Below are 20,303 nucleotides of genomic sequence, written 5' to 3'. Positions count from 1 at the left end.
AGGTAAGTTTTGTAGCAGTGCAACTAACATAACGAGTTTTAGAAGTCATAAAATGAGGTGTGGGGGATTAAACAAAGAGGGGATATGTTAATGTTGGGATTAGCGATGAATAGTTAAATGAACCAAGCTAAGTCATGTAAGTGAGGGTATTAACATAACTCAACCACCCCTCATCTATCACATAAAGTTCATCCCTTAGTGTTCATCCCTTAACTATGAACAAGTGTGAATATATGTTACCAATGGATCGATAAGTTGGCAGGATTAAACCATCATATATATGCTCTTAGGGTCCAAAACTCTCTATAAATTACATGTCAAAGGGACCAACGAACCAAAACAAAAAACTTACCTTGACATCAGCGTTGGCATTAGAGGCTTTGTGGTGGCTGAATGGTATTTTGTCGCAACAGAACAAAAGTTGACGGGAACTGGAGCAAATTAACTAGGGAAAATTGGCAATAAGTATTGCATAACAGGTTGTTTTTTTATTTTATTTTATTTTATTTTTTATTGGGAAGATCCCAAAATGAACATTATATATATATTAAAAAGAAAAGTCGGTGATGCCACTGACCTTTCTTCCACCTCTTTTGTCTTCTTCATATATTTTGAATTCGGAATATTATTTCATATATTAAAAATCAACTTATATGTGCATCATAACATGTAACTTGTGCTTAGGGGGTGTTTCAAAAAAAAAAAACTTGATTTTTCACTTCTAACCCAAACATTTCATATTTTTACATTTTAACCCCTTTTCACTTTTTACTTTTAACCCAAAGTTTTCCATCTTTTATAAGTTAACACAACACGTTATTATCTACAACTTTTGTACCCCATACTTTTTATCTTTCGAAAGTTTTTTGTTTTACGTTTCGTTTTAAATTTTGCGAGTTAACATGTTGTAGCGTGCATGTGAGGTTCAACGTTTTTGCTCTATTTTTTCATATTTGACAGACCCGTTGCAACGCGTCCATTTTTCCCCTTTTGAAAAGTTCGCCGCAACGGGCGGGTCGTAGATCGACTAAGTTATCATTTTCTACGTTTTACGTTTCTGGTTAATTTCTTCGTATTAAGACACTGTAACGGGTGTGTGTGGTTCAACGATTTTAGTCTGCTTTTCGTTCAGTGTAATTTTTACCATTTTATCTATTTTATTTTTACGATGTTGAGAGTCGATGTGGTTGTGGCATTGGTGCTACTTGGCACGGTTTTACGAACGTTTTTAACCTATTAAAATTTTTACTAATTTTTTGTTTCGGTTTACCCCTATATTTCCTTTACTTAAAAACTATTTTTTACGTGCATATTTTATGTACGAGTATGTGTAAATATGATTTCTTCTACATTCCGACATAAACTTTTTTTATAGACGAGTCAAGTCAAATATAATACGTTTTCGTTTAAAGAAACCATTTTTACGTGCATATTTTTATGTACGTTTTCGTATAAATTCAAGTTGTTCGATGTTTCGACGTAAACTTTTTTGAGAAATGATGTCAGGTCAAATATAATATGTTTTCGTGTTTATTTTATGTACGTTTCGTAAACTTTAACTCTAATTAATCCCTTTCAGTTACATATGCATATTTTCCTTCATACCCGTTACATTTCCTTTGTATAAGTTGGGTCACATATAATACATTATGATTGTTCGATATGAATTTCATTTACTTTACGTTTGATCCAAACACAATGCTTATACAGGTTACACTGAATTCAACTGGATGCGTCGAAATGTGTGTTTTCATATAGTTGATGCATTATATAATGTTTGGACTAATCCATTCAATGTTTACGATGTACCCGCGCCGCAACGCGGGCGGGTCTTAACCCTAGTTCTTTCAAATTAAGTAGTTGTATGAATGACACAAAGGCTTAGTGTTCGAATCCCACCATGGTTTCTTAGAGAAATTTTTCTCCCCACTTCATTTTCTTTTTCTCTCTAACTGCAATTTTTTTCTCTTAACTAATTGTTTTAAAATCTTTTACTGATTTTTCCTTTTTCTTTTTCTCCCTAACCTTTTCTGTTTTTCTAACTAATTGCTTTTATTTATTTTATTGATTTTTTTTTCTGTTTTCCTGTTTATGTTTTATATTGTCTTTTTAAATATCGAATTTACTTTATTTAATCCTTTTATTATTTTTCTGCAACTCAAATTTAAGAAAACAAATTTTGTTAATTTTTTAAACTCCCCTTTTCTTTTTGTTATAATGAATTCGTTGAAATCGACCGAGTACACGATTGTAATATTTTTGTTTTCTCTTTAGTTTGCTACAACTAGCGTCAAAACCAATCGAGTACACAACTATAATTTTTTTCTTTCATTTTCTATAACAAGTGCACTAAAACCAAGTGAGTTATATCATCTAATGATTTTTCTTCTATTATTTAACTTATATTTAACTAATTTATTTTAATAAGAAATGCTACCTTTAGTTATCTAACTAAACTCAAACAGAAGTGTTACGACTTTATTGTTTGAGTTTTCTATTTTGTTTATTATACACCGAAACCGTCGTTTGTTATATACCGAAACCGATCGAGTTATCATTCGTCACAACGCGCGTGATTTCATTTGCTAGGATAATCTTAAAGACAAAGGTCGGTGGGGGACCTTTGTCTTTAAGTCCTCAACTTTTACAAAAATACACACTTAGCCCTATACATTTATCTCCTTTCAATTTTCATATATTACAATTCTAATACCTATACTTTTACTTTTTAACCCCTCTACTTTTAGTTCTTTCAATTCACACTCTTAAACTAGGTAACTTAAGCATTCACTTTTAATTTTTGGTAATCGACAACTTTGATCTGCCAACTTTTTCTACTTAATAACTAAACGTCTTATTTTATTTGAGACCTTTGTCTTTAATAGGTTACACTGAGTTTGATCGGATACGTCAAACACGTGTTTTGTGTGGTTAACGCATCACATAACGTGTCGTCATCTATAAACAACTAAGGTGACGCCGACATAACGCGCTGTGTATCGCGGTTTTAACGTACATGTCGTTTTAAAATTCACGTTTCAACGTAAATGACCCACGTTTCAACATAAATGACTCACGTTTTGACATAAACTTTTTTCTCAAGCGAGTTTGGTAAAAAATAGTACGTTTATACTTATTTTGTGTACGTTCTTAAACTGTATTTGAAAGCAAGTCGGGTCAAATATAATATGTTTTCATTCGAAGGTGATGTAATTAGAGTCGGGTCAAATATACAGTATAAATACGAGTTACTTTAACTTTCGACGCTGTCGCAACGCGCGGCGGGTCAAGATCCTAGTATATATGTATAGTCAAATAGCATGTACTCTTAGTGTGTGAAAAAAAAAAAAAAAAAGCCTTCACTTTTCAAATTCTAAAATCAAAGTGCATTCTTGGTGTGAAAATGTCAAATACCTGGAGACCTTTTGTACGAAAACGCACTCCACGTGAACACACTAGTAGCTCGACACGTGTACTCTTAGTGCGAATCCTTAAAACGATAGATACAAATGAAGTTTTCCCTAAGATTTGACTGGTTAGATGGGTTTTCCCTAAGATTTGACTGGTTACATGTTTGTTCCGAAGATTCCGCCTTTTTGCTATGTTTATTTGCTACTCTGTATGGGGTTCGTCCCCACACCGTCTTGGACCGGCGACGCACTCAACACCGTGCCGCCCCCCACGTCGCGGCCTCTCCGTCGCTTCTTCGCCGTTTGAGAATGTCCAAAAGTGGGGCCCAACATTTATGATTTCGACCGTTAATTAAAAAAAAATTCCAAATTTTGAATAAAAACAAACGGTCATAATTTTAAAATATATATATTTACCTTCCATTTTCACTTTCAATAACAAAATTAACCCCAAAATTTCATCTCTCTCTCTCACATAATTTTTATAAACCTTCTTCCACTATTTTATAAACCTTCTTCCACTATAAACCTTTTTACACTTTTTCATGGATCCGTTCAACAACCTGGACAACCCGAACACTCCGAACAACCCGAATAATCCCAACAATCCGACCCAACCTAATGTTTTCTCGGTTCCGGGATATTATCCGACGCTAGAACCGAACCAATTCTCGCAATATTCATCGAATGCGTTTGCTTCATTCCAACACTCACCAAACCAATTCGCTCAAATCTCCCAAAATCAAGCCCTTCAACAAATGATGATGCGGGGTGCTTGGAACTTCCCACCCGTTCAACCTCAACCGATCCCCACACCACCCGTTCAACCTCAACCGATCCCGACCCAATCCGAACCCGAAGACGATGTGGAGATTGTTCCCGAAACCCAACCGCCTAAAGGGAAAAGAAAACGAAACAAAGGCAAGCAAGTGGTGGGTGATCAACCGTCGAAACCGAAGGCGACTAAGTGGACACCAATTGAAGAAGAAGCCTTAGCCAAGGCTTTCATTGGCACTTCTGACAACCCGACAAAAGGTTCGTATTTTTTTTAAAGTTTAAATTTTTTAAAGTTTACATTTTTTAAAGTTTAAATTTTTTAAAGTTTAATTTTTTTTCTTACCCGATAGTTTGTTTTTTTTTTAAGTTTTTTTTTTTTTTTTTTTGTTAACAGTTGGTTTTTTTGTTTATTACTTTTAAAGTTTTAATTTTTTTAACAGTAGGTTTTTTAGTTTATTAGTTTTAAAGTTTAAATTTTTTGTTTATTATTATGTTAACACTTTATATATTTTGTTTGTTTTTTATAGGTAATAACCAATCGGGTGAGGGGTTTTGGTCCAAGGTATTGGCCAAGTTTCTCGTCTTTATGGACTAAGGCCCGTATCGAGATGTCGACTCGGTCTCCTCAAAGTGGCGGAAAATGAACTCGTCCATCAACAGGTTTTGCGAGGAATATAATAAATTATATACAAGTGACCGTCGTAGCAGGTGGAATGGCGAGGATGTGTTCAAAATGGCGTTGGAAAAGTATAAGGAAAAGAATGGTAATACCAACTTTCCTCACGTTCGTGCGTGGATGGTTGTAAAAGACGAACCGAAATGGAGGCCTATTCCCAACAAGGTGGCGATGGCGAAACGCCAAAAAACATCGGAAACGAGTAGTTTTAGCGCCGATGGATCGGACGCGAGGTGTCACATAAACTTAAATGATGACGCCGACTTTGACGAAGAGGAGTACAACGTACGTGAACCGGAGCGTCCAACGGGCCGAGACAAATCAAAGAAGGAGCGGGCCAAGGGAAAAGAAAAGGAAAAGGTGGACCCGAACATGGTTGAGTTTATGGAACACTTAAAAATGTACAACGACGTCTCGGCCCAAAAGACGAAGGCGAAGGAGCGGGCCGTCGAAGAAAAAAGTCGTGTATCGGAAGAAAAGTTACGCGAGAAGGTCCGATTGGCGAATGAGAAAATCCGAATTTCCGATGAAAAAATTCGGCTCAAGGAATGGGAAATAATATCGATGAATGTCGAGGACGAACCCGAGCCGAAACGTTCGATGTTAAAAAAATTACAACACGACATCATGAAAAAACATCAAATGATTTAACTCTATGTTTATTTTTATTAAGTCTTTGGTTTTTTTTTTAAGTTTATGTTTTTCTTTTATGTTTACGTAACGTGGGTTTAATATTAATGAAAATATTTTGTTAGTATATTTGTTAAATGTTAAAAAAAAAAATAGAAGACTAAAAAAAATAAAAAAAAACATAAAAATTGGTGGAGGACTATGACTAGGACCATCCTACCATGCCCTCTAGTTTTGGAGGATGGACCATCTTTGGGAGGAATATGACGTGGCACCTACGTGACGAATCATCCTCCAAGGATGGTCCATCACCATACCTTATAGTCTTAGGTGGCTTATGGTCGGGATGGGATACTATTTAGACTTATTTATCTCTTGCTTCATAAATTTAAAATTGTTTGACCCGTTAAGAAAAGGTTTTTAAAACTAAACCTTGACATATGAATTTGATAATGAAATGAGTTATACAAGCGTATTAGTATAACAGATTAACCAAATATCATCAAGTGATACGAGTTTTAATCTTCATTTTTTACTTATCTGGGTTTTTATTTGTTTATTTATTTATTGAAAATGTCATAGAATAGTAACCAAGTTTTAAAAGTATTCTAATTAGGTCACTCGTATAGTTTTTGTCTCAATTAGATAACTAACATTCAAATCGAGTCATGTCCGTTTTTCCATGTGTCAAGAAAAAAATAGAGCATAAGATACTGAGATCGGTTTATTTTAATGTATAAATCATATTTATTAAAGCTAAAAACACTTTAATTACATTAAAAATTAGAAAAACAAGTTAAAAACCACGTCATCACTCGGCGTAAGCATCAATTAAAGGGAAAAAATAAACAAAAATCCATATCACCATAGTTACCTAAAAAATGGATGAAAACCCCTGAGGGGCTGTTTGGTAGCCTCTGAATGGTCATTAAGAGGCTACCTTTTAATGGAACCATTAAGAATTTTACCAATGAGAAGGTAAAAGAATGTGACATGTGATGATTTACCATTCAGAGGTTATCTCTTAACCATTCAGACTTGTGGTTACTTCTTATTCATTCAGAGGTTTTAAACCATTAAGAGGTAGCATCTGAATGGTTATTAAGAGGCTACCAAACAGCCCCTTAATTTTAATAAAAAATGAATGTTGATTGACCCGAATGAAACATTTTTAAAACTTGAGTGACCTAATTGGAACGCTTTTAAAAGTTGGTTATTATTTTACAAAGTTAGCCCCTTTTTTAATAAAAAGTGACCACACGTGATCTCACTATTTGTCGCATTTTAGTAAAATATTTTTGCAAATTTTGTATCAAGTTAAGAATTTACATCGAAATAGATGGTAAATGGGCAACAAGTTGCGCCGCTACCACTTTTTGAATAGCAAAACTAAGTCTTTTAAAAACTACGTCCATAGATCTCGGGGCGATAACATTACTATGCATGACCCTTTGAACTCGACTAAGTAGGTCCAAAACCTCTGATGCCAAGAAACCAAAAGTATAAAAAACAAATGGGATAAAAACGTGCTGGTTGTCAAGGCACGCTTTCTAGTGTTTGGTAACTTTTCCCGAATCAGTCTTTAAAACTGTCTGACCCACCGTGAAAACACTACCCCTTAAGCCCACAAGCGGGGAAACCCCAACTAGATCCACACATGCACGTTTTCCTCCTACCCCTAAGCCCACAAGCAAAGAAACCTCTATAATATTCTATACCTTACATTTCTAAAGAGTGTGTACAGTACCTCCTTTAATTGATTATTTTAAATTATGTATATTTTTTCTTTATTTTTCTACATGAAACCTTACATTTCTAAAGAGGGTGTAGAGTATCTATTTTAATTGATTATTTTAAATTATGTATATTTTTTCTTTATTTTTCTACATAAAACTAAACTTTGACCTTTTCTTTTATTTACTGTAATAAAAATCAAAATTGTAATAATCAAAATTATAATAATATTCATTGTAATAGCATTCCAACACAAAATATAGAATCCGTATTCTTTTAACCATCTATCTATTAAAATAATTTTAAAGTTATTGTTTGCTTAGAAAAAATTCCAAATTACATAAATAAGTACATTATATGAGAATTTTGAATATAATAAATAGTTATAAGAGGTAAACGAGGATAAATAATTCACTCTTTACACTATAAACAACACATGTTTAATATATGTTGATAACTCATTTAAGTTTAGTTAGGGCTGTAAACGAACCGAACGTTCAGCGAACAGTTCGTGAACCGTGCGGCGGGAAGTTCGTTTATGTTCGTTCGATAAGCTTAACGAACGAACACGAACAAAAAATTTCGTTCGATAAGCTTAACGAACGAACACGAACAAAGGTCTCGTTCGTTCGACTGCGTTCGTGAACGTTCGATAATATGTTCGTTCGTGTTCGTTCGTTTAGGTTTTTTATGTTTATTTTTCTAAAAATTTATAATGTTTTATTAATTTTTTACTTTCCCCATATGTATTATTTCCCTCTCTCTTGCCCTCTCCCTTTTTTGATATCACGCTCCTTCATTCAGCTTATCTCCAATCGATTGAACCCAATATTATCCATCCCTTCAATCTTTAAATGGTTATATTTAACTACTTTCGCTGTGTACAATGTTTAAGATTAACGGTGCCTTTTTAATTTTCAAAATTAAAGTTCATTTGTGTTCGTGGTTGGTGTTCATGAACTGTTCGCGAACAACCAAAATTCCTTAACGAACGAACACGAACACAAACTTCTGTTTGTCATGTGTTCGCGAACAGTTCACGAACATCCAAATTTTCCTTAATGAACGAACACAAACATAGCCTTGTTCGTGTTCGTTCGGTTCGTTTACAGCCCTAAGTTTAGTAATTTTATTTTTCACTCATAACTTAAGTGAACATAAAAATAACAAAGTACGTAGTTGTAATTAATTTGTTTTCTCAACGCTTCGATATAAGTATTTTGAAAAAAAAAATTGAGTTATGTTTGAAATAAAATGTTTTTTTCTGCTATCGAATTATCCGGATAGGTATTCGTTTTTGTGGATTTCAGCTCTCATACTACAAAGTACATATATATTTAATTTAACCCAATTATTTTTAGTAATTTTATTTTTCTCTAACAACTTACTTTCTTTATTTTTATAAAAAAAAAATAATAATAAGCATATGGTTAGTTTTTTCTTAACGTTGAGACATAAATTTTATTAAGAATGAGTTGTATTCGAAATACAATGCTTTTCATTTGGAACAAAACAAACTATGAAGGCATGCAACTTCTTTGGTTATCGTAATGTCGTATAAGTGATGGGTTGTTACAAAAATATGCTCACCATCTTTTTACCGAACACCCCGCCGCGTAGTGCGGGTGTTTCACCTAGTTATTATTAAGTTAAATCAAATATATATAGAGGTATTCATCAGTTTGGATATAAGTTTATTCAATTTTGTTGTTTTTTATGCCCTAACTAAAAAGTGGACCGATCTGAATTTGAAATCTGTCTAAGACTATGTGTAATGGGGCTGTATATGGCGCCCTTTTCCTTCATAACGCCCCCATAGCGCCCCGAACACCACTACGGGGGGCGTTATGGGGTAAAAATTTTCTCCTCTCGTTATATATTTCGCGGCGCCATGCTTGTTGTTTGTTTTCCCTCCACTCACACAGACATATATATATACATATATATGTATAGTTTAAGGGTTTATTAATTAATTGGGTAATGATGAGGTAGTGGCGTTATGACTACGGGCTTAAATGCATAAGGCCCCATAACGCCCATACGCTGACGTGGCGCGTCACGTGTCGCGTAACGCCCACAAAGGGGCTTTATGACTACACATGCCCTAACTGAACCGAATTCAACCAATAGATGGATTTATTCAGTTCAACTATCTGATTAAATTGGTTATCACTAGGTTTATTTGATTAAATTCGGCCGATTATCCGAATAAGCAAGATTTGTGCAACCGATAACTAAACCTAAAACCAATTCTCAATTCAGATATAGTTTGAAACCGAAAGCCGTATTCACAATTCAGTTTGTTATTTTTTCCAGTTTTGAATACAGTTCGGTTTTCGGGTTTTTTCACCTAACCACCTAATTTTATTATGATTATGATTATAATTGAGAACCTTCCGAAGTAAGCGGCAAACCGAAATTATATGCATAAAAAATGGCAAATGTAATCCTGTTCTCCCTCCAACATCCACTTACCCCAATTTCATCTCTCCACACAATCATCACCAGGAACAATTCCTTTACCTATCCTCATCAACAAAGAATACCTTCAGGGGTTGTGGTGGTGGTGGTGGTTGTGACCGGAGAAGACAGAGCGGAGGAGGTCCGACTACAACTACGCCGGGCTTCCTCCCTGTGCTTCCACAACCGTGGCAGCCGGAGAAATGGTGTTGTGAATTAAAACCGGTATCGGCGCTTTTGGATCTACGATCTGGGTAAACATTAAAACTTGTTGATGTAATTGGAGTTCGAGTTAATCGCCGGAGACGGTTTCTTTGAAAAACGGATTAAACATTGATCTTCACCGACCGCAGTTTCATTATCTTTCAAAAACGGAATGTTAAATATTAGTAGTCTGGTGGAGAATTTGGTTTTTGACGACCCAATTACGAAAAAAAAAAAAGAGTCTTTAATAATAAAATTTCAATTTCAAGTTTTTTTACAATATCTTCATTTTGATTCGACAAGATTTTGTATTTGATATGGGTTTACCGTGAAATTGCCAGTAGGGAAGGGAGGATTGAAATTTGTAGATGGTGATAAAAAGAATATGGCTTTGTGAAGATTAAAAACAAGGGATTTTCATTAAAACAGAGATGGTTATAGACTAATCCCAGATAGACGGGTAACAAGTTACGTCGCTAGCAAACCCTACCCTGCTAACATAAAATTCTGCGTGGTGTTACTATTCATCACCCACTTACCTTTTTTTTGTTTAATAAGAATTTACCAAATTAAAATCTCTAAATGAGCCGAGTCAACCCAGGGTGGGTTTGAGTTTGAGCTTGAAATTAAATGACGCAGTTCGGCTCGAGTACGAACTTGAAGCAGGGGCGGATATATATAGAACCAAGGGGTAGCTTCCGCTACCGCTTAGTCGGAAAATTTTTGACGTTTTTAGTGTAAATTTTGGAAAAATTTGACGTTTTTTCGATTTCGTTACCGCCTATTTATAAAACGTTCCCGCTTGGTCGGAATCCTAGATCTGCCACTGACTTGAAGTTAAATGAGCCCAAGAACGAGTCAACGAGCCTAGCTGTGGCTCGGTTACAAAATAAGCCGGCTCTGCTCAAGTAATTTCAAATTGAGTTATATTAACTAGTTTTTTTTTTTTTTTTTTCAAACAAGCTACGAGTCGCGACGTTTTATACCCATAAAGAGACATTTAATGTCATTTTCAATAAAGTCAACTTCGAAAGCGTGCGTTCACCATCTTCCTCCCCATCCATTAATATTATTCGATTCTTGCCCAATTTCATCAACAATCGCATACTTTCTTTGTCACCGCTTCAAGTTACACTTACTAATTCATATCCTTAATTCATATCTATATTCAATCCGAGTCCCTAATGTTTGTTTTTTATATCAGGATATGTTCCAATTGTACTAAATCAAAGCAGATACTCCACTGTTTCCAGGTAATTACGATAAAGTTTTTCTTGGTTTCATCGAATATTTGCTTAATGATCAGTTTTGACTTTTTAGTGTTTGGTTAGTTTCAAATTGTGTTTATGATTATTTGAATTTAGGAGTTTTGGATTTGATTATTAAATCTGCTTACCTGATTATATTTCCTTTTATTCATGTTAAAATTTCACCTTTTTAGTTTTTATGATACTATTTGATTAATTCTTGTTTGAATCTTGCTAGCAACTTTGGGGCTGTTTGTTTAGCTCTTAACGAGGAGTCATACTGGTTCAGCAATTAATGGTTTAGACTGTTTGTTTCGCGAGCAGATATCTAAATGGTTCAGACATTTGCCTCTGAATGGTTAAGTATTATACCGAGTCTGAATGGTTAAGACCTTTAATTTGAATTGGTCAGACATTTGCCTCTGAAAGGTTAAACATTATATTGGCTCTTAATGGTTCAGACCTCTTACTGGTTCAGCACTTAATGGTTTAGACCTCTTACTGGTTCAGCACTTAACCATTCAGAAGTTGTCAAACAGCCCCTTTGTCTTTTTAGTCCGATAAATATTTTCTATAATTTGGATACAAAAATGGTCCATTCTACGGCGGAACCAAGTGGGGTCAAGTGGGTCTGTTCAGTGGCCAAGCTTTAACGGAAACTCGGTGTGGGCCGTACTAAAAAAAATCCAAATGCGCGGGGGTTATACTTTTAAAAATCTAATATTTTACACTAAAAAAACAAATTTTTGGTAAATTAACACTACGCGCGAGGGGCTGGGGCACCCGGGCCTCCATTATCCTCCGCCCATGGGTCTGTTGGCCCGTTCTCACCAGAATTTGTTGGATTTTTATATAAAATTTGAGTTTTTTTAACAAAAATATTAGTCGGACTTAACGGATAGAGTAGAGAACCTTATGATGATAACTGGACTAAAAAGTTCTGGTTTCGACACCGACTCCGTTTCCAGGAAACTTTTCCTATCAATGTCAACCAGCGGTTGCAGTGTGTCGCCGGAACTAGAAGCTTGTTGGGATGAAAAAATCGCTTTTATTCTCAAATTTGTGGCCATTGCTTGCATACTGTTGGCTGGATTCATCGGAGTAGCCGTCCCGTTGGTCGGCAAGAGCTGGCGAATTCTTAGATCAGATTCCGGTTTCTTTTCTGCCACGAAAGCTTTTGCTGCTGGTGTCATTTTGTCTACAGGCTTCGTGCACATACTACCGGATGCCACATCAGCATTATCCGACCCGTGTCTCCCTAAATTCCCCTGGTCCAGTTTCCCGTTTTCGGGGTTCATTGCAATGATGGCTGCTTTGTTTACATTGCTTGCTGACTTCATTACCACTCAATACTATGAAGGAAAGCAAGAAAAGCAGATTGAGACGTCCGGAATTGAGGTGGGTGATTTGGATCCAGCGGTGGTTCCGTTGGTGTCGAAAGAGGATGGTTTGGAGGAGAATGGGATTCACAATGTGGTTATGGATGGTGGTGATGTTCATCGTACCCACATCCGTGAAAACGGTCAAAGGCACGAGCACTTAGAGAGCCATTCTCACAAGCATGCGTTTGAAGATGATGACGATACAGATAGTGTTGTACGCTATGCTGTCGCTTCACAGGTAATCCTTTAGTGGTTGTTTCGGTTTGCATTTTAATATTCTTACAAATGATTATTCGATCCTGCTTATTTTAAAGTCACGTAATCACTTTAAAGAGTAAACTGCCAAAATCGTCCCTGAGGTTTAGTCATTTTTTATTGTTCCATCCAAATTGACTTTTTTGTGCATTTGAGTCCTTCAGGTTTGTGTTTTATTGTCATTTTCATCCTTGAGTTTGGCAATTTATTGCGACTTTTGTCCCTCGAAATCGGCCCTCGGGGATGAAAAATGACAAGATTTCAAACTTTTTGGATGAAAATGGCACCTCAGGGGGACGAAAGTCGCAAAAGTGGTCAAACCTCAGGGACGAAATGACATTTAACTCCACTTTAAAACACATATCAAACAACTAGATGCGTTTTACCTGGTCCCGCTGGTTAGCATGATATTGGCGGGATCTTGTAAGTTTACACTTACCAAAAAAGACTTACTCAACATGACGTACACGCAGGTATTGGAACTTGGAATTGTGTCGCATTCAATAATAATCGGTTTATCATTAGGAGTTTCACAAAGTCCATGTACAATTAGACCATTGCTCGGGGCGTTATCTTTCCATCAGTTCTTTGAAGGATTTGCATTAGGCGGTTGCATCTCACAAGCAAAATTTGGGATCCTTCGTTCGACGTTAATGGCGGGTTTTTTCGCGGTAACGGCTCCTATAAGCGTGGGCATAGGGATGGGTGTGTCATCGTTTTATGACCATGATAGTCCTAGAGCTTTGATTGTTGAAGGTATCCTGGACTCCATTTCTGCTGGGATTTTAATTTATATGGCTTTAGTGGACTTAATTGCTGCTGAATTCTTGAGTAAGAAGATGAAAAGCAATTTTGGAATTCAAATGGTGTCTTTTATTGCACTTTTTCTTGGGGCTGGATTAATGGCTTCTCTTGCAGTATGGGCTTAAAGATAGATGCCTTTGTTTTTACTAATGGTGTAAATAATATTAAGTGGCTTCATATAATCCCTTAAATGTACAAAATATATATATATGTATTATCTGGTGGCTCTTTGATTCTAAATGAACTTTTGACTCATGAGGATTTAATCTTACAAGGCCAGCTCAAATTTTAGATAGAGCTCAAAAATGGTATTGTTTTTTTCGGGTTTTTACAGCTTTTGCTGGCCCTGTTCTATTAATCATAGAATCTCACCGTTCAAAAAAAAAAAAAAAAGATAGAGCTCAAAACGAGTTTAGGTTGAGACAAACTGAGCTCAAGCTTAGACAAACTCGATCTCGAATCATTTACACACCTAACATATAGTGATTTGATTACATAATATTACACATTACTTTGTCATTTAAAAAAACATATTTTGACCCTAACTAAAAGCATCCTACGACGTTTTCTTAAAATATTTAAAATAAAACAACCTGTAAGACCATGTGTAGTGGTTAAACACTATAATGCCCCCACCATGGGGCGTTTTGTGCCATGTGGTGTCCTAGTCAGCAAGGGGGCATTATAGCAAAAGTGGTGTAGTGGGTATAATGCCCCATAATGCCCCATTCAATCATTTGAAAAAAAAAATAAAAAAAAAATAATAAAGCAAAGAGGCTCCCATTGGCCACATCCCTCTTCAACTCAAACATGGCAGGAAACATGGCAGGTTCTTGGAAGCCTCCCATTGGCTTATAGCATTTGACCCTTTGACCCATCCATATTATTCAAATAAAACGCCCAGAATGAATTTCGATTTAGCGTGATTTTTAAAACGCTCGGCTTCAAAATTTTTTAATTATAACGCCCAAAACGCCCGGTGTAGTGGGGGGAGGGGCGTTTTGGGGCGTTTTTTTTCATTTTTTTTTTTAAAATCACGCCCCACTACACATGGTCTAAAGAACTTTGACGATCTTCTGGTTGTATTAGTGTTCTGTTAAGTAATAAGAATATGTAAACATTTGGCCTACGTTATTCCTTGATCCTGTCGTTACGTTTTTTTGTCACGCAAAGGTATTGACATTGTTTTCGTTTGTCATGTAAACGGCCCATTTTTATCACCCTCCATATTAAAATATGCTAAGGTTCAATTATTTTTAGGACCATCGAACCTTGCTCAAGATTACTAACATATTCGCAACCTTTTTACTCTTTTGAGATCTAGATGCTTTTCTGGTCGTTGGTATAATTGTTTGTGTATTGGATATGCCAAATTACACACACCTAGTTGAGGAAAACATATCAAATGTGTTTGCTGTTGTAACCAAAAAAATATAAATTATTATTTGTGAAGTCTTTTTTAACAAGTTAATAATCAGTTCACACACACACACACCTATATATATATATATATATATATATATATATATATATATATATATATATATATATATATATAGCAAAAATAGTATTGTATTGTTTAAAATAATTTATATTAATTTTCTAGGGACATGACATTTGAGTTGGAACTTTACTTTCTCCATTTTTTCTCATCATCACGATTCACGAAACAAGTTACACTCTAAGAATATATCTTAATTAATTTCATATTACGTGTTGATTTCATATACGTCAAATTCTAATAGTTTACGTAAACTTCTCATCATCACGACACAAGTAAAAGTCTAAGAATATATCTTAATTAATCTCATATTACGTGTTGATTTCATATACGTCAAATTCTCAACACAGTGAGAATGATTGTGCAAGATTTCTTGAGCCAAGCAAATTTCACACGATGCACATTTACGTTTACGTCTCATTGTCTTTTTGAAGCATAAAAGGTCAGTAAAACATAATGTTTGCCACCGCTATTCTTCGCAAATACTTTTATACTTTATATGTTGTACAAAAAGACATATTTGGAGGATATTCTCTATGCATAAGATTGGTACCATCACTTATTGGTCTATAAATTGTTTTCAACACAAATTGTTATCTAACAAATTGCGAATGAATTAAAAGTTTGTAAATGTATGGGTGTATTACTGGGCATATACTCCTTTGGCAGTAGTTTTTTTTCTTAATTCTACTGCCAAGGGAGATTTGCCCAGCAATTCATCTGCTACGACAACAAATCATCTAGACAAGGTAAGTTTTGTAGCATTGCAATTAACATATCTAGTTTTAAAAGTCATAAAAATTACATCCCTCTTCTAGTGATAATACTTAAAAAAAAACAATCCTTTATTAAGTCATAGGAACAAGATTTTAAGTTTTACACTATTTTCCCGAGTCTCATTTAACAGGGGAGAGGAAGGAGAATTTCCTCTCCTAATCTCTCCAATTTAAGAGGATGAATATATGGTCATATTTTATCCCTTTTGCCTTCTTTTCCCTCCCCTCTCCCTGTTAAATGAAACTCGGGAACATGGTTTTTTCATATTTTCATCTCTTTTCCCTCCCCTCCCCTCTCCCTGTTAAATGAAACTCGGGAAAATGGTTTTTTCATATTTTCATCTCTTTTCCCTCCCCTCCCCTCCCCCTGTTAAATGAGACTCGGGAACAGAGTGTTAAAGTTGATGTGTTGGTTTTTATATAACACGATGAATATGTAAACCAAAACGCCTACTATTTTAGAGAATTCATTTAATCATCTTTACACCATCATATACAACCAAGGGTACGTTAATCTTAACATTTATATGGGCCTAATACACCTAATGTCGCATCTCGCATGTCAATTATTTTTCAAAATACCAAAAGCTATGAATGAGACTTTGCAAATTCGGATGAAGCATTTTGAAAAGCCATCCTTTCTTCATCACATGTAAAATTTGAAGACTCATTATGCATGTATAAGATCATATCCAATATTGAGTTATACCTCATGCAAATTGACTTAGAAAAAGGTAGTCATATGATCATATCCAACACAAACAATGACCCCCCCCCCCCCCCCCCCCCAAAAAAAAAAAAAAAAAAAAAAACAAGACAAAAAAAAGTATTATTGTAGAAACCCGTTGCTATCAACTTTTCGTTACGTATCAGACTTCTCGGCTGCATTGCCTGCCATCGATCCTCAGATGATTGAGCTGCTGCAGGGCTTGATCATTTTGAGCACGAAACTCAGACAGTCGGTGCTGATAATAGGCATGATATGGATCTGAACCATTCAGAAAACTAAATATGGGATTTCCAGCATTGCTAGCATTGATGCATATCTCAGACCTAGGTCCGTTTTCCGCCACGAAGCTTGCGGTTTTGTCGATAATTGTTTTGTTGTAGGGGGGAGGATGTATAATCATGGTGTGTGATGCAGGGGCGGAATTTGCCATATTCTGGAAGCAAAAAAGGTACAGTTTAGATCTGCAAACACGTATAAAAGGCAATATATACAGGTTCAGAATTTCTTATACTTTACATTACTTTTCCGTAATCTTCGGTAGTTTGTTACCATCGTAAAACGGAAAGAGGAATAAGGGGTGGAATGGTGACCACTAATCACTCACAACATCCAATCAAGTTTCGTCATGTCATCAACCATTTTTCATCACTCACAACCTTTTTTTAGCACTTACAACACCCAACAATAAACTCTACACCCCCTCACATGTTCCGTCACTCAAACCTTGTCACGCGTGAAGTTTTTCACGGAAACCATATTACAACGCGTTGAACAATTTGGTGGCGGTGGAAAAATGCAAACCACCACGCGTGGAAAACTTCATCACGGGGAAAAAAACTAACCAACCCGCCTCCCCTAGGGCTGTAAACGAACCGAACGAACACGAACAAGGCCTTGTTCGTGTTCGTTCGTTAAGATTATAATTGTGTTCACAAACGGTTCGTGAATATTTACCGAACGAGATTTTATGTTCGTGTTCGTTCATTAAGGAAATGAGTGTGTTCGCGAACGGTTCATGAACACAAACGAACACAAATAAATTTGGCGAATGCGACGAAGAATAAAGATAGATGGCCTAGAGAGTAGCACTCGAACTTGAATCCCTTATTGTGGAACGGATGTCGACCATATTCGCCGATGTAAATAATGAGAAATGAAAGTGAAATGATGCATAAAAAGGTGAAAGTAGGTTTCCTAGTTTAATTGTTAGGGTAATAAAATAAATAAAAGTTTAATAATATATAAAGTACAAATAAAATACAAGAAAGTACAAAGATCTTCAATTAAAACACAAACATACAAACATAAACGAACGCAAATCAACGAATGTTCACGAACACGTTCACGAACACCTTACCGAATGTTCACGAACACAATCGAACGAACGAGACCTCTGTTCATGTTCGTTCATTTAACTAATCGAACGAAATTTTTTGTTCATGTTCGTTCGTTTATTAAACGAACGAACATAAACGAACTTCCCGCCGAACGGTTCACGAACGTTCGCTGAACATTCGGTTCGTTTACAGCCCTAGCCTCCCCTAATGGGGGTACGATCAACTCCCTTAATCATTGTCTTACATTTTTTTGAAATTTTCTTTATAATTATTACTAGGTTAGTTCGCCGTGTGTTACACGGTTTGAACAATTTAAGCTTTATAATAAACACTAGGTTAGAACCCCGTGTATTACAAGCGTTGAATAAATGTAATTTTATATATTTAAATAATAAAAAAGTTATATTTTTATGAAATTCGTATATTGTACGGATTAAATAAATGTAATTTTATATATCGAATAATAAAAAAAATTATCTTTAAAAACCATGTGTATTACACAGATTAAATAAATGTAACTTTGTATACTAAATACTAAAAGCGTCGTATCTTTAAAAAACCCGTGTATAATCGGTTGAATAAATCTACCAAATGATAAAAAGAATACATCCTTAAAAACCCCATATATTACACGTGTTGAATAGATCTAAAAAGAGTTATATCTTTAAAAACCATGTGTATTACACAGCTTAAGTATATGTAATTTTGTATATTAAATACTAAAAACGTCGTATCTTTAAAAAACCCGTGTATAGTCGGGTTGAAAAATCTACAAAATAATAAAAAAAAATTATATCCTTAAAAACCCCATGTATTACATGTGTTGAATAAATCTAATTTTACCTAGCAAATGATAAAAGGTTATATCTTTAAAAACTTTGTGTATTACACGGGTTATATAAATGTAACTTTGTATAGTAAATAATAAAAAAAGTTAAATTTTTAAAAAACCTGCGTTTTACACGAGTTGAATAAATATAATTTTGTATGCCAAATAATAAAAAAGTAATATTTTTAATAAATTAGGATAACATTTAATATTAATTTATTATTTATATATTTAATATAAGATAAGTAGGAAAGAGAGTATTTGTTTTAAACATATATTAAATTAACAATTTAAATTTGAGGATAATATTTTATTATAGTATGATAAGATTTAATATTAATTTATTATTTATGTAGTTAATATAAGATAAGTATAGATTTGAGGATACCTTCAATGAATTACATGTGTCCAAAAGTTGGTTTTCTTTTATTATAGATATACAGATTTCTTGTAAATGTAAACCAAAGAAGGAGATACTTATATACCAAATTGACATTAATGAGTTAATATAAAGATAATGTATCTTAGTATTATAAAATTCATCAGAGAAGCATGTAATCAAACTGTCGTTGAAAATAATACAAATATAAATATATTATATAATACTTATTATTGTATTACGTATTACATTACATTTACTGAGCAATAAAAAGTTACAATTATAATTTGCAGATTACCAAAAATAATTTGAATCCAAAAAATATTAACACAATTCATGAATATCTATATATTTATTTGTATACAACATTACATCTGTTATTCATAACTTACCATCTCTATCTAGAATTAGTAGTTCTACCCTGTCTCTACTTTTAATTCTTGATAATACCAATTGCAATTGACCATGGGTGAATTCGGTAGTGCTAAAAACAAAACAGCATTGGATAGTGATTAACCTTGGCTTATATTTTTTGTCACTACAAAACCACCAAATAGTGAAAGCGGAGATATGTGGATATATGGACACAATGCAACATAACAAAATTAGGTTTTGATAGTAAAATGCTTACACACACTCCTAGACTGTATCGCATGACTTTTCCGGTAGCCTGATTAAAATCTCACACACAATTATATCAATATCAGAATGGTACAATAATAATAATAATAATAATAATAATAATAATAATAATAATAAAACAATAATCTTTTTTTGTCATATATATATATATATATATATTAAAGTTATATTAAAAAATATAATTATAATTTCATGACTCACCTTTTTATCTAATTATGACTATCTTGATAATTTTGAATTCAATTGATGTTTATCGTGATTAAATGTATTATGAATTTTTTTCTTTTTTAATTTAGGATTAACTATGAAAATAAAAGGATTATGTTTTAGACGGAAAAATAGAATTTTGGATAGCCTCAATGCTTGTCATGTGTCTCAGATTGGTTTACTTTATCATATATATAGATATAGATATAGATATAATCATATCCAACCATATGAAATATGATGTCATCTAATAAATTCATGCATATCTTACATGAAAAATCTAAATTAATATTCTTATAATTTTCATCACTTTTGTATTTATT

General features: G+C 34.2%; 1 protein-coding gene across 5 annotated transcripts; it reads left to right on the top strand.

The window, feature by feature from the left end:
• The first annotated feature begins 9,634 nt into the window (after nucleotides 1-9,634).
• On the top strand, nucleotides 9,635-13,848 carry LOC110922998 (zinc transporter 4, chloroplastic). 5 transcript variants are annotated; one of them, XM_022167195.2, is made up of 5 exons: nucleotides 9,635-9,941; nucleotides 11,096-11,144; nucleotides 11,377-11,436; nucleotides 12,107-12,758; nucleotides 13,249-13,848. In XM_022167195.2, exons 4-5 carry the CDS (start codon nucleotides 12,123-12,125, stop codon nucleotides 13,702-13,704), a joined length of 1,092 nt encoding a protein of 363 aa, XP_022022887.1. In that variant the 5' UTR covers nucleotides 9,635-9,941; nucleotides 11,096-11,144; nucleotides 11,377-11,436; nucleotides 12,107-12,122; the 3' UTR covers nucleotides 13,705-13,848. The 5 variants fall into 5 exon arrangements, with proteins under 5 accessions (XP_022022887.1, XP_022022884.1, XP_022022886.1 ...); XM_022167196.2 differs by lacking the exon at nucleotides 9,635-9,941 and adding an exon at nucleotides 10,935-11,019; XM_022167192.2 differs by lacking the exon at nucleotides 11,377-11,436.
• Nucleotides 13,849-20,303: the final 6,455 nt, after the last annotated feature.

The sequence above is a fragment of the Helianthus annuus genome, chromosome 17 (genome assembly GCF_002127325.2).
Source record: "Helianthus annuus cultivar XRQ/B chromosome 17, HanXRQr2.0-SUNRISE, whole genome shotgun sequence".
Lineage (NCBI taxonomy): Eukaryota > Viridiplantae > Streptophyta > Magnoliopsida > Asterales > Asteraceae > Helianthus > Helianthus annuus.
The sequence above is the reverse complement of the archived record's forward strand: the minus strand, read 5'-3'. Positions and strand labels throughout refer to the sequence as shown.